This window comes from Pithys albifrons, chromosome 3 (genome assembly GCF_047495875.1).
Source record: "Pithys albifrons albifrons isolate INPA30051 chromosome 3, PitAlb_v1, whole genome shotgun sequence".
Taxonomy (NCBI): Eukaryota; Metazoa; Chordata; class Aves; order Passeriformes; family Thamnophilidae; genus Pithys; species Pithys albifrons.
Window position 1 is genome coordinate 79,640,851 of NC_092460.1, and position 12,986 is coordinate 79,653,836.

General features: G+C 37.2%; 1 protein-coding gene across 1 annotated transcript in view; it reads right to left on the reverse strand.

Moving 5' to 3' along the window:
- ATP6AP1 (ATPase H+ transporting accessory protein 1) overlaps nt 1–12,986 on the reverse strand; it is a 48,358-nt gene that overhangs the window by 1,602 nt on the left and 33,770 nt on the right. The window contains exons 7-9 of the mRNA XM_071552507.1: nt 11,696–11,937; nt 11,056–11,109; nt 3,695–3,932 (exon numbers count right to left, since the gene is read on the reverse strand). Of these exons, the coding sequence (XP_071408608.1) occupies nt 3,695–3,932; nt 11,056–11,109; nt 11,696–11,937 (534 nt within the window). The remainder of the gene's footprint in view (nt 1–3,694; nt 3,933–11,055; nt 11,110–11,695; nt 11,938–12,986) is intronic.

Here is a 12,986-nt window from a genome sequence, read left to right on the forward strand (position 1 = left end):
ATCAAAGGATTAGAAAACTAATGAAGAAAAGGAAGACAATCCTCTCTCTATACACACACATAAGCACTGACTCCTTCAGAAAGAAGGGAATCTAGTTAGTAGAAGAAGAGGAAGGAAAGAATTAATCTGATATGGTTTTGAGTCTTTCTTAAATAATTTTATAAAGAATAATGAAGACTGAGATTCTTACGCATTTACAGAATCCTTGAAATGAGTGTGCAAGGAAAGCGTCAAACATCATAAACCTACTGGTGAAGAAAAAAACTCCTAAAAATTTACTATTTTCTATTAAATATTACAGAATAAAATACAAAGCATTATTGTATTTAAATCACTTCTCTCACTTGGCAATAAGCAAGAAAGCAGAAGATCATGGATTTCTACTTTTATGTGTTCCTATTCCATGATTATTCTATGATTGACAATAAACTAAATGGAAAGTTTTAGCTTATTCATGGTAATAAAAGGGTTTGCACTTCTTAGGAAAACTGTTGGTACAAACATTAAACAAATCAAGTTGTGGCTTCCATACCAGTTACATGCTACACCAATAACCACTTTGGGTTTGAGTTCACCTCTGGGTCAGGTGCCCAAAGTTAATGTTTACATAGTGTGTATGTCACGACCAATATCTGTACTTTTGAGAATGCTGATTAATAAAACTATTATTAAATGCATAACTAAGGGCTATTTAGGTAATGTGGAGGTGAAGGCAATTTTAGCAATTCAACACTTTCTAGGCCTTGGAGAAGAATCTTTCCAAGTCAGATCATGGTAGCTTACTTGTAAAGAATGTCTGCTTTCATCAAAGTTAGTCAGAACTTTTTATTAAGGCTTGATTAGTGAAAATAAGTTTTTGGGCTAGATAATTGTTTGCACAGTTTTAGGCAATGCAGGTGATTGCAAAAGCCTTCACTTGTTAAGCCACTGTTTTGACTACAAATGAGAATGTGAATAGGAGTCATGAAATGTAACCTGAAGGACTCCTTTACAATAAATACAGAAAGCAGGTTATGATTTACATCATTTGTGTTCAAAAAATGGATTGAAATTGTGGAAAACAATACACACTTTTTACCACATTTACAAGGAATCTCTGAAGTACTTGACATGTATATTTGCTTAAGAAAGGCTTTGCCACTTCAGATTTAATCAGAAATACTTCATTTTATTATTTCAATCCTATTTTATTTCTAAGCTGAGTTACACTTATTGAAGCTTTGAGGTGAAAAATTTAATTGTACATTCTTAAAATGCTATGTCTACTTTTAGGCAGGAGATTAAGAATATGCAGGGTTATTTTATTGTTTTTCTGAAGCTTTATCTTTTCTGTGGGGGTGTTATATCACAGGTGGGAGCTAAAAATGTGACTCCTAGCAGCATTTCTACCTATACAAAAGTTAAAAATACTTACATGTGGTTCTCTAATTTTTATGAATGTAAAGCCTTTTAGATGCAGGTCTCTGTACTGCAGAACTTTCAATTTTAGTGCCTGGACTAGCGTAATTTTTCTTGGCTATACAAGTCTGTATTTACTGTTAGTTTCTAAAATATTTGTTGAATGGAGTTTTCTCATCATTTGACCCTTGACGAAGCCTTCAAGTAAAATATGTTGTTTTCATGGCTCTTAAATGTACACTAAACATCTAGACTTCATTGACAATTCTCAGATCCTCAAAAGGGTGTGGTAGAACAACCAACAAAAAGCACTACCAAACACAGAGCAGTTTTGGTACTGTGAATAGCTATGAGTGGTGACATCAGAGGCTACGAGAATGCCCAGACAGCATCCAACAGAGGTTCTTTAGATGGTAGTGAGTGAGCCAGCTGCAGAACTGAAATGACAGGCTGCATCACTTCAGCCTTGCCTTGGAACAAGCTGTGCAAGGCTTCCCTATGCTGCTGCCCTGTCCCTCTGTTACTGTGATACTTTTCTCAGGACACAGCATTGCAAAGTGCTTGGTACCAATTTGATTGGCATTGGATTCTGGCTTCTAATTCATTGCATTACACTGACATGAAAAATCATGCTCCTCAGTTTCAGCAACAGGATTTTGTGCTGCCTGCAACCACTGAGCACATCCCATGTGCTTTTTTCACCATGCAACAGAGTTTGGGGGTTTCTAAACCTCATTCCAGAACAAAGTCTCATATTGAGATCACATTTCACTATGTATCAGTGGAGCACACCTGGAAAAGTACGATCTAGTTCAGACAGAACTTGGAAATGAGCCCAGAATGGTGATTTTCTGTTTTCTCACACAACAATAAAAATCAGAACAGGACTTTCCAGGTTGTGTTATATGCTTAGAACTTGATCAGAGAAAACATTTCTCAAGAGGAACTGGAAGTTCTGTTGTCAGATCAGTGGAAGCAGTTGCTGCTTCAAATCAGTAACGAAGGTGGGAAACCTACTACTTCTACTCTTGATTAAGACCTCAGTGAAAGGATGCTTACTAAGGATGGAGCAAGGTCTCTAAGATTTAAGAAGGCAGTAGTTTCAAAGCATATATAAATTCAAGGAAAAGATAGGTTGTAAGAGAACCTTTGTATTTTCATTGTTCATGTATTTTTATATCCTAGAGATGCAAAAGTCTGCCTCCAAAGAGTTGACTAAACTACAACTGCATGAACTTTCGTATTTTCAGGCCTTTCCATAAAAAATACCATCAGAAGGAACCTTCATAATATTGATGTGTATTGCTACATTGTTTTTCGAAAAATTGTGAGACTTGATATGAAATTTGTGCAAAATAAATCTCAACATCAATGATGTTCCTTTGAGATTTCCATTATTTAAGCAGAAATATCAAGTCTGGAGCCAGACTACCAAGATTTGGTCTGTTGTCAAAATCATAAATACAATTACATCAGCATTTGTATCCAGTCATCACGTGGTTAGCTCATGTTTGACAAATACCCTACAGTTTCAAATTATTCTAATTACTTCCATGATGTCTCTCATCAAAGAGATCCCTTAGTCAATATTGTTTTAAGATATAAACGTTGACATGCTTCTCCTAAGTCAAGAACAAAGCTCAAAATAATAAAGATGTAATCATCTACACCTCACATATGTAGCCTGTACTACTGTACTAAATACAGAGAAAAACTGTCTCATTCAGAGAAACCTAGCTGCTTTCCTTTTGGACTATGCAGAGCCTAGTACTGCTCTTAATTGAAGTCCATGGCAAACCTTCCATTAAATCTAATTGCACTAGGCTTTATTTCTATCTGTACAAATACAGACAGTGTATGTCAGAAAACAGCAACCACACTAAGTCATCTTTTCCCAGGTAAACAAAGTGCCAAGAAATCAAATAAAAACAAAGTAAGCAGCTTAAAGCCATCCACCTAAGAGGCCTTCGTTTCCAAGAGCAGCCCAATTCATTAAACAGGCATGAGGACTCAGTCATTCCTTGCCTGATTAAGCACATTTGGTTTAATTGGTTTTTCTTTTCTGTCAACAACTTCATAGTTTTGTTTTTCAAGGCTGTGCTTTCATGTTCTCTTTGTTAAGCAACTGGCATCTTTTTTGCCCCTGTCCTGAATGGCTTACCTGGAGAACAGCTATTTTTTTATTTTCCCTCAGGCTGAAATGAAAGTAGGGCCATTATGACTGTGTGCCATTCAGAATCTACAATACCAAGCAATAGTTCTTGGAGTTATCTCCACAACGGCAATGCATACTCACTTGTAACCTGGAAATGAAAACATTCCAATTTTTTGCCTCATTGTTGGCAGGAACCAGCCTTGCAGGATAGAAATTGCTTGTTCCCACCAGCTGACAATGAAATGAATACTCTGCAGGAGCAGAGATGGCAGAAACATTAAATTTAGCGAACTTTTCTCCATCTTGTACGATCTCAAGTGAATCTAAAGTGGACCATTGTCTAGCCGAACCTTCATAGAACTTGTTGGTCATTAAAAACCTAGAAAGACAACAGAGGAGAAAAAAAGTCAAAAAGTTAGAAGGAAAAAGTTAATATCCATTTGATAAAGTACTAGTGGCAGATAAAGGTTCACTATTGCTGGCTGCAAACATCACAACTGATGATGACAAGGTCTCCTATGTCATTAGGATAGTTCACAAGTGAAGAGATTGAAGAGATTCTCTGTATGTTTTTACTACATCTTAGAGTTTCATCTCACGTGCACAGCTTTCCCTACCTGTGGCAAGCAAGGAGCAAATGCAATTTCATTCTTCAAGGGCCTCTGTCAGTGCTGTATGTCATCAGCTACCAACAGTTTATAAGCAGTAGAGGAGAAGCTGAGAGACTGTCAATAAGCCTGCATTGGCTCTGAATAAATATTTTATGGGATTTTTTGAAAATTGCTTTTATGATAGGTACAAGCATGATAGCCAATCTGATTTATCATTGCAACTATTTCTTGGCTCAAATGCCTATAATGGAATTTTCCTTTGCAAAGGTCTGAATTGGATGCAGAAGACAGAGTTTTCTCTCACTGAAGGGTGGAAAGGGTTTTGTCAGCTCTAGTTTCACAATTTGTAGTAGGTTATAATAAATATATATAAATATTTCTCATTTTGAAAACATCTGTGTATATGTGTGGTATTGCAGTAGTTTACAGTGGTTTATAATGATGGAATTTATATTGTTATATAATATCGTTATTGGAATTTTATGTTACTACCAATACAGTCTGAACATCTCTCAAATGTTCTGAAACAGAAATAATTGAGAACATGTAGAAGTACATCCCTATCCTTTACCAACCAGGATGGTATCCTAATCTTTACCATTTTTTATCCAGTTCTAAGCATTCAAGCCACCTCATAAGGAAATGATAAACCTTTTTCCTTATTGCATGTTGCTCAATATTTTAGCCCTACTTGGTCTACACATGTATTCCTCTATATAGCCTGCCAATTATTTCTTTTTATTATTGGTAACCACAAAGAATTTTGAAGAGGAACCTTTTAGCAATAGTTGAAACCCACTACAAAATGAAGTATTCTAATATGTCTATCCCCCATGAGTAACACCATATTGACTTTAAAATTTGAGGCAATAACTTAGAGAATATTCTTTGTTGTAGAATATTGCTTGTTTGTTCAAATTAATTGCTTTCAGTATCCTGTCAACCACACAGTAGAGTCTAAACCCAAATGAGGCTTCTTAGTAGTAATACACAAAATTCTGGATTACTACAGTTTGTTTGTTTTGTGGTTTTTTTCCAATATTGTTAATAATCTGCGGCTTTTGATTTATGTAATTTCAGAAACCTAGAGTTTCAAAATGTTTGGAAGGAATCCTAGAACTCAAAGTGTTATTGAAGTGAGAAGAGGATGTTTTATCATATGGCATTTCTTATATTTTAAGACTAAACAGCTCTATCTATACAATATTCAGCTGCAGGCATCAGTGAAAAATAAAAATAAATTGAATTTCATTTAGTATGCATTCACAAACATTTATGTAAAAAATTCTACTGTTATAAAGTTACAAAATTTAAACAAGTATTAGATCTGATATTAATTGTTAGCAGAAAAGAATCTTTTCCTGATACACAGTACAATCTGAACAGAATTTCCATGATGTCCCAGTAGCACTGTTACAGGCAGTAGCTGAAAGCCAGTTATAAACACAGAGAAGTTTACTTTAATGTTTACGCCAACCACAGATGCTGGGTGTGTTCTATACTTTTGCTGAGAAGATGAGAAAAGTTGTAAACAAGGCAATTCCTTGTAAACGTAACATCAAACAAATTTTACAAGGCCATGCACGTGAGTACAGTCTAAGGTGATCTCAAAGAGAATGCTCTCTTTATGTTACACCAAAGAATCAACTGTTGTGTTAACTTGCAGATTTATGAGAATTAACATTCTAATTAGTGAACTAGTTGAACATGGCTGACTTACTAATACAGGCTTTTATGCTTAGCATTTCTCCAAACAACTGCTAGTGAACTGCTGGCCTCTAACAAGCATGCACTTAACCCATAACTGGCATAATTATGATTCATTAAACTACAAAAAAATGACCCCAAACGTTCTAACAACAAAAATCTAGAAATTTGCTTCATTTACCTTAATATTTTCTCAGATGAGCAGATAAAAAATAGAGCACATAGTAAATGAATGACAAGGACGAGAGAGAGAAAAAGGTTTAGTCTGCAGAACTGAAAATACCTTGGCTTTTATAGGACGTTAGGTTTGCATTAAATATTAGAGACACTTTATGTATGGTGGCACAAAAGTTCCTGCTCATGGGCCCAGCTCCCTTTGTGCCAGATAACTATATGAACTCTGAATGCCACCACCTATTACTGATCATGTGTCACATGGCTAATCATTACAAGCAGAGATAGTTTTATTAGCAACAACAGTCAAGTACATATCAGTAGAAGTGTGGAAAATACTAATGTTCTTCACTTTCATCCACTTTGACACTTTTTGCCAGGGAAAATGACAGACAAGTGCTTGAACAGCTGGATATCAGTTTATGAGAGAGATGAGATGACTCTTCTTCCAGCAAAAACCTACTGCCCACTGCTCCCACTCCTGCTGCAGCAGTAGCTTACTTTTCTAACACCATCACAACTCCCTACAACGACTCCCTAACAGCTCACCTCTCAGTGGCAAGTGCAGGAGGATGAGTGGGACTGTAGTTCTTGCTAGAGAGAGGGAGGTGACAGCTGTTTGCACAGGATGAAGCAGCTATCGCAGCTGGTGGTAGGAGGTGGGATATGCCCAGCTGCTCAGTACGTGGGGGTAGACTAGTGGTGGTAAGGGGGCAGGCTCTGTATCTGGCTCATGCTGCTGAACTGAAAGCCTCTTGTTGAAGAATAAACTGAGCTACTTGAGCATAGTTCCCCCTGGAGTCACTTTCTGCCTTCAAAGGATGCTCTCCTACACCTGAAAAAATGGCCTTTACAAGGAAAAAAAACGCAGTTATGGCTCTAAGCTCTGTTCCTTTGCTGTAAGCTCTGTTCCTTCCTGCCTTTTTGCCCCATTTATGTCCTGTTTATTAAGGCAGATCATAATCTTACCAAGGTGTAATCTTGAACAAGAAACGTAATCAAAGTTTATCAGAAGGGGAAAACAGAGGTTGTACTGTATCTCTGAAGATTTTAGAAGCTCTTGAAAAGAGACGTGCTAAACAAGGTGAATAAAGTCTTAGTGAATAATGAAAAAAATCAATGTCTTGCTCTGCTTCTGCTGAATGTATCTTATTATTTGCATTATATAGCATACAATATTGTATTATGTTAGCTAATGGACACCTAAAATGAGACCATTGTCTCACAGATCAAGTGACAATCCAAGAGAAAACAGCACAAATAACCAGGTGAGCCTTTAGTACTATTTTTAATTTATAAAGGCTTCTGAGGTGGTGTGAGTTGACACCAGCCAGCAGTCAAGAACCCATGGAGCTCTTTGCTCACTTCCTGTCCTCAGCAGGATGATGGGGGGAGAATACCACCAGCAAAACTGAGGAAATTTGTGGGTCAAAATAAGAACAGCACAGTAAGTTAAGGGACAAGAGGAAAAAAAGCAATATAGAAGCAATCACTCCCTATGTCCCACATGCGGGTCAATGGGCAACAGATGCCCAAGCAAGGGCTACTCTAGAAGCTACTCCTTACATTCCTCCTCTATTCCATTTTTAACTGTGTCACATATAAGAATTTGTGTCTAAATGTCCTGAGGGCCTATTAAAAACCTGGACAGCACATGGCTTCAAGGAATAAATCAAATTCTCCTGCAAAACACAGCCAGCCTATGCTGCTATTGCTAGGCTTTACCTGACTTTACCTGAGCTGTCTTTCCAAGTCCTAACCTATTGTGAAGCCTGAGTTTTTTATTCCAGCCTCAAGGGCTGTTTGTGCATTTTGGTATTTAGTTATAACGTGTTCAAGTGGAAGCAAAGATCAAGAGAAATTTTGTGATTATTTCTACCTTTACTACCACAGACTCAAATAGTGCAAAAAACATGTCTTAAAAGGAGAGAAAATATGAACCATTCAACTTTTGTACTGATATTCTCCTCTAAATTACAGTAGGTGTGTCTGCAGAGTTGCTATAAATTTATTCTTTTCAGATGCACCTCAGATTCTGACCACATTAAAATTTTCATCAAATAATTAATTAAAAGCTTGTAACAAACAGATGATTAAACATAAATCTGAATAATCCTCATTAAGTCTATATGTGTGCAGAACATTACATTTGATCTTCTTATGCCTGCTGCATAAAACAAAAATCTAAGAAAAATGTTTTCACTGCCAAAGAATTCCGTTTCTATAATAGCATCCTAAGGTTTGCAATTTGTTGTTTTAGAGTTAAGCAAAACCTGTTGATTTTTTTTAAAAAAACACCACCTTTAAGATCTAGCAGTTAACTAGTCTTGAAGCACAGTGTCATGCTCCATAGAATTCTTTATGATCCATATTATTTTCTTGGAACTGTAATTTTACTGGATCACATGATATTATGCTGAGGATGGTCACATTCAGGACAAATGTAGAAAACCACCAGATTTATTCATACAGAAAAAGATTATAGGGGAACAGTTGTATGAACTGATGAGCGAAGATGCAGAATGAGAATCCTGGGCACTGTTTTGGAGGGTCTGTGTCTAACAGAGTGGGACAGGATCAGCAAAGAGTAGACAGCAAAGCACCAGGGCAGCAGAAGAGAAAGTGATATGTTGAGACTTGTAGTAAAAGGAAAAATACAACTTGCACAGAGTCATCATTTTAGAATAGTATATTTGGAATGGAATCCAAGGAAAATAGTTCCTTAATTTCCTCATGGTGTTTAGGAAAACACGTGTCCCCTTGGTGATTTACACTATTGAAACCAAAACATATTTGACACCATCACCAAGGACAAGTCTCAAGGATCCTATACACAATAGTCAAAAAAGTAAAAATATTACACTAACAGCAATCCTATTTGTACATTATGTTCTTTCACAGAGCTCTAGATGCTTGAAGGAAGGAAGAGATGTTAAATAACAACATATGTCTGTTTTTTTGCCACCTGCCATGGCCTCTGATAATGACTACCAGTGTCTCTATGAACTCTATGTACATCTCGAAACACATCACTGACTCTTCTCAACACAAGTTTTTCTGGGGGTTCTTTTACCTAAATGTAGAATGTTCTTCTGTCTCAGACTAAATAATGGTATTTATTCATTCGAGCTTATCATCTTAGTGCCTCTTTGGCTCTTTTACCAAAGGGCTGTTCAAGCTTTTGTTGTCTCTCTCATTATTACTTTATTTTCCTCTCTTTGGTTTCTTTGGATTTCAATATCCCTTATTCAAAATGTGAAAAATGTTTTAGTTGGCAATAGTCATGTGTTCTGCTGCCCAAGCAAACAGCCAGTTCATAATCTAAAATACACAAATTTAATTCAGTGCAAATTCCCTGTGCCAAATCCTTCCCAAATAACTTTAAGCAACTAATTGAGGTACCAAAATGAAAAGAGCAGGCCAGAGCTTGAGAAAATAATTTTAACTCCTGTTCCTGCTGCTAAGGAAAGAATTGATATTTCTTGACCAGCGACTGTGTCACTGCACTCAAACACTGGCAGATGCTTTCCCCATCCATAGAATCCACTAGTCGGAACAGCATCTTCAAATTCTCAGAGTGGTGGAGGATGAAGTTAAATCCAGCTGGCAGACAGTTATAGGTGGTGTTCCCCTGGTCTCAATGATTAATATCCTTATCAGTTGTTTGGACAAGAGGATTGAGGGCACCCTCAGTAAGGCTGCAGATGACACCAGCTGGATGGGGATGTTGATAAGCTGGAGAGTACGAGGGCTCTGCAAAGGGATCTGGACAGGCCAGATCCATGGGACAAGTCCAGCTGTATGAGATTCAATAAGGCCAAGTACCATGTCAAGCACTTGGGTCATAAAAACCCTGTGCAAAGCTACAGGCTTGGGGGAAAGTGACTGGAAAGTGGGCCCAGTGGATAAGGACCTCAGGGAGCTGGTTGCCACTCAGCTAGACATGAGCTAGCAGTGTGCCCAGGTGGCCAAAAAGGCAAATGACATCCCGGCCTGTATCAGAAATAGTGTGTCCAGCAGGACCAGGGCAGTGATTACCCCCTGTACTCAGAACTGGTAAATTCACATCTCAGATCTGGTGTTCAGTTCTGGACACCTCACTGCAAGACACACATTTAGCTGCTGGAGCATATCCAGAGAAGGGCAGCAGAGCTGGTGAAGTGTCTGGAGCACAATTCCTATGAGGAGTGACTGAGGGAGCTGGGGATGTTTAGCCTGGAGAAAAGGAGACAGAGAGGAATCCTTATTGCTCTCTACAACTACCTGAAAGGAGATTGTATTGAGGTGGGAATCACTTTCTTCTCCCAGATAAGCCACAGGACAAGAGGAAGTGGCCTCTAATTGTATCAGGGAGGCTTATGTTGGATATTAGAAAAAATTTCTTCAGTAAAATGTTTGTCAAGCCTTGGAACTGGCAGCACCAGGTTAGAATCATTGGACTCAATGATTTTAGAGGTATTTTTCAACCTAAATGATTCTATGATTCTCCCTTTGATTTTTCTTCACAAGTCTTCACATTCCCTAGCTTTTCTTCCCCCTTATCATGATGGGAGAAACATTGTCTTGTTTCTAGAGCAGAAATATTAAGGTTATTGCACACTTCATTAACTACAAGCTATAATTAATAGAGTGCACTGGCAATACGCTTTAGGACTAAATACAGTCCTGGCCATGCAAGTAGACTTCAACTCTCAGAGTTTTTTACAAATCACAGTTAGATTTACCTGAGATAGGATTGTGGACTGATTCTATTAGTAAAATAGGATGCTGCATAAACCAGGAACTTACAGTATGGATTTTTGCCCACAATATTTTTTCAGAACTTTACCAGAGCATATTCTTGTATTCTCTGTATAAAGACTGTATGATTGTTCTCCTGCACAGTAACTCCTCAGAAGAGAAAACAAATCATAAATTCAGAAATATTTTCACTTAACTCTTCTTCTTTTTTTGCTCCTAATTTACAAACAGGTGTTGTAAAGGTCTATTTAAGAATAAATCATAAGTTACCTTATCTCTAGGCTGCTGATTCCATTCACTGGCTTTGTGTATTTTAATGACAGTCTAAGAATAAGAAAAAGATTTTTAATGTTAGAGTAGTCAGCTTTAATTAGATCATTGTGACATTTCAATCAGAAGGAATATTCTAAATCAGTAGGCAATTACAAAAGTCATATAGCAAAGGTTCAGTACACAGAAAAATATGACTAAATATTTCTAGAGTTTTATTTACCCAAGAGCAGGTGGTTTGAAGTAAAGGAAAACAGAGATCATGTTTCTTTAATGTACTTCCAGCTGAATTACTACCTAGTAACTGGCAATACTTCCCTTCAAGGGTAAGAAATTATGATTTCATTGTCAATAGAGATTTCTGTAACTGTGAGAGCAGACACAGGGAAACCTATTTGTACCAAATATAAATAAACAAGGAAATAAAGAACATTAAGGGGAAAAAATGTGAAAATAAGAGGCTGCATTTGAGTAATTTTTGTGGTCCTGACTTAATTTTTTTCCTTTAAGAATATCCTTTTTTTAAATTTTGGATGCTTTAGAAGAAGAAAATAAATTAGCCCTAACTGGATATTGCACTATTTCTGATTAGCTTTCAGACTCAGGTGTATTATGATATGAAATTTCTTGTGCTACTCACGTTGTGTTGCTGTCTGAGCACGCAGAAGCAGAAGTATCCACATTCGGTGTTACAAATGTTGCATTTGTCAAATCTATAAAAACTGAACTGTTGGCTTTGAGGCTGAAATTACCAGCGTAAAAAAGGATGCATGTATGATTTCCAGTGGTCACATTCAAAGGAGGATATGATAAACTGTCTTCTTCCTCAACAGCCATTAATTGACGTCTTAATTCGGCCATCACATCAGTTCTTCTAGAAATCTGGTAAAACAGCACATGAACAATTCATGTCCTTTGTTAAACTTAATATCAGTTGAACACAGGCCTCCAACATTTTGTGCCATGAGCAGCCATTCTTCTTAAAACTTTAATCAACCTCAATATTTATTATTGTCTGTCAGTTTAACTGGCAGTGTGGAGACTAATGAGGTAGTGTTACTCTAGGTTCCCACGGCCATGTGTCCACATGTGAAAACAAACACCACTGATACTAAGCAAATGAATGTAAAACCATGTTTCTAGTGTTGCCTTAAGATAGTAGTATGCATTAGTGCTAACAGGTAAAAGAATTTTTTTTCCCCAGAAGAATATAGTAAAAGAATTATTTTTTCTACAACGAAATCACAGGAAAATTTTAGCTTGCCAGTTCAGTGACGATCATCCCTTAGTAACAATAGTAGCTTTTGCACTCCTCATTTTAACAGGCATGAAAGCGGGCTACTTAACTGCAGCAGGGTTCTTTTTGGACTTCTGATTATTTCTGGAAAAAGAAGACCTATGCTCATTTGGCTGATGTGGTGAACTACAAGAGACACATTTGCTTTTAGGAGGCTTCCAGGAATTCCCTTTTGCAGGTAATGCTTTTAAAAATGTGCCCAGAGCATCCTTGGTAAAACAGTCCCACTGATACCAACAGTTAAAACTAGCTGACCTTATTAGACACTAACTATCCTGTTGTTCATATCTTCTCACTTACTCTGTTCATATCTGGGATAGTCCACATATTTTTAAGTCCCATGTCAGCTCTACAACTTCATATGCAACAAACAGTCCCTAGCCTTGTATAACTTTGGGGTACAAGAAATGAAAGGTATCACAGGGGTTATCAGTACTATAATTATGTAGAGCTACTGCCTGGAACTCTTTTAATGGGTTTAAAGACACTCAAGGACCCTTTCCCAAGTCTGGAACAGAGGCTATAATATCACTTTATAACCTGCCTGTGCAGAGGAGCCCCAGAAGATTTTGTCACCTTAACTGCTGCTCTGTAAATGCTATTGGCCATCTATTATTTATAAAATGTCTTTGCA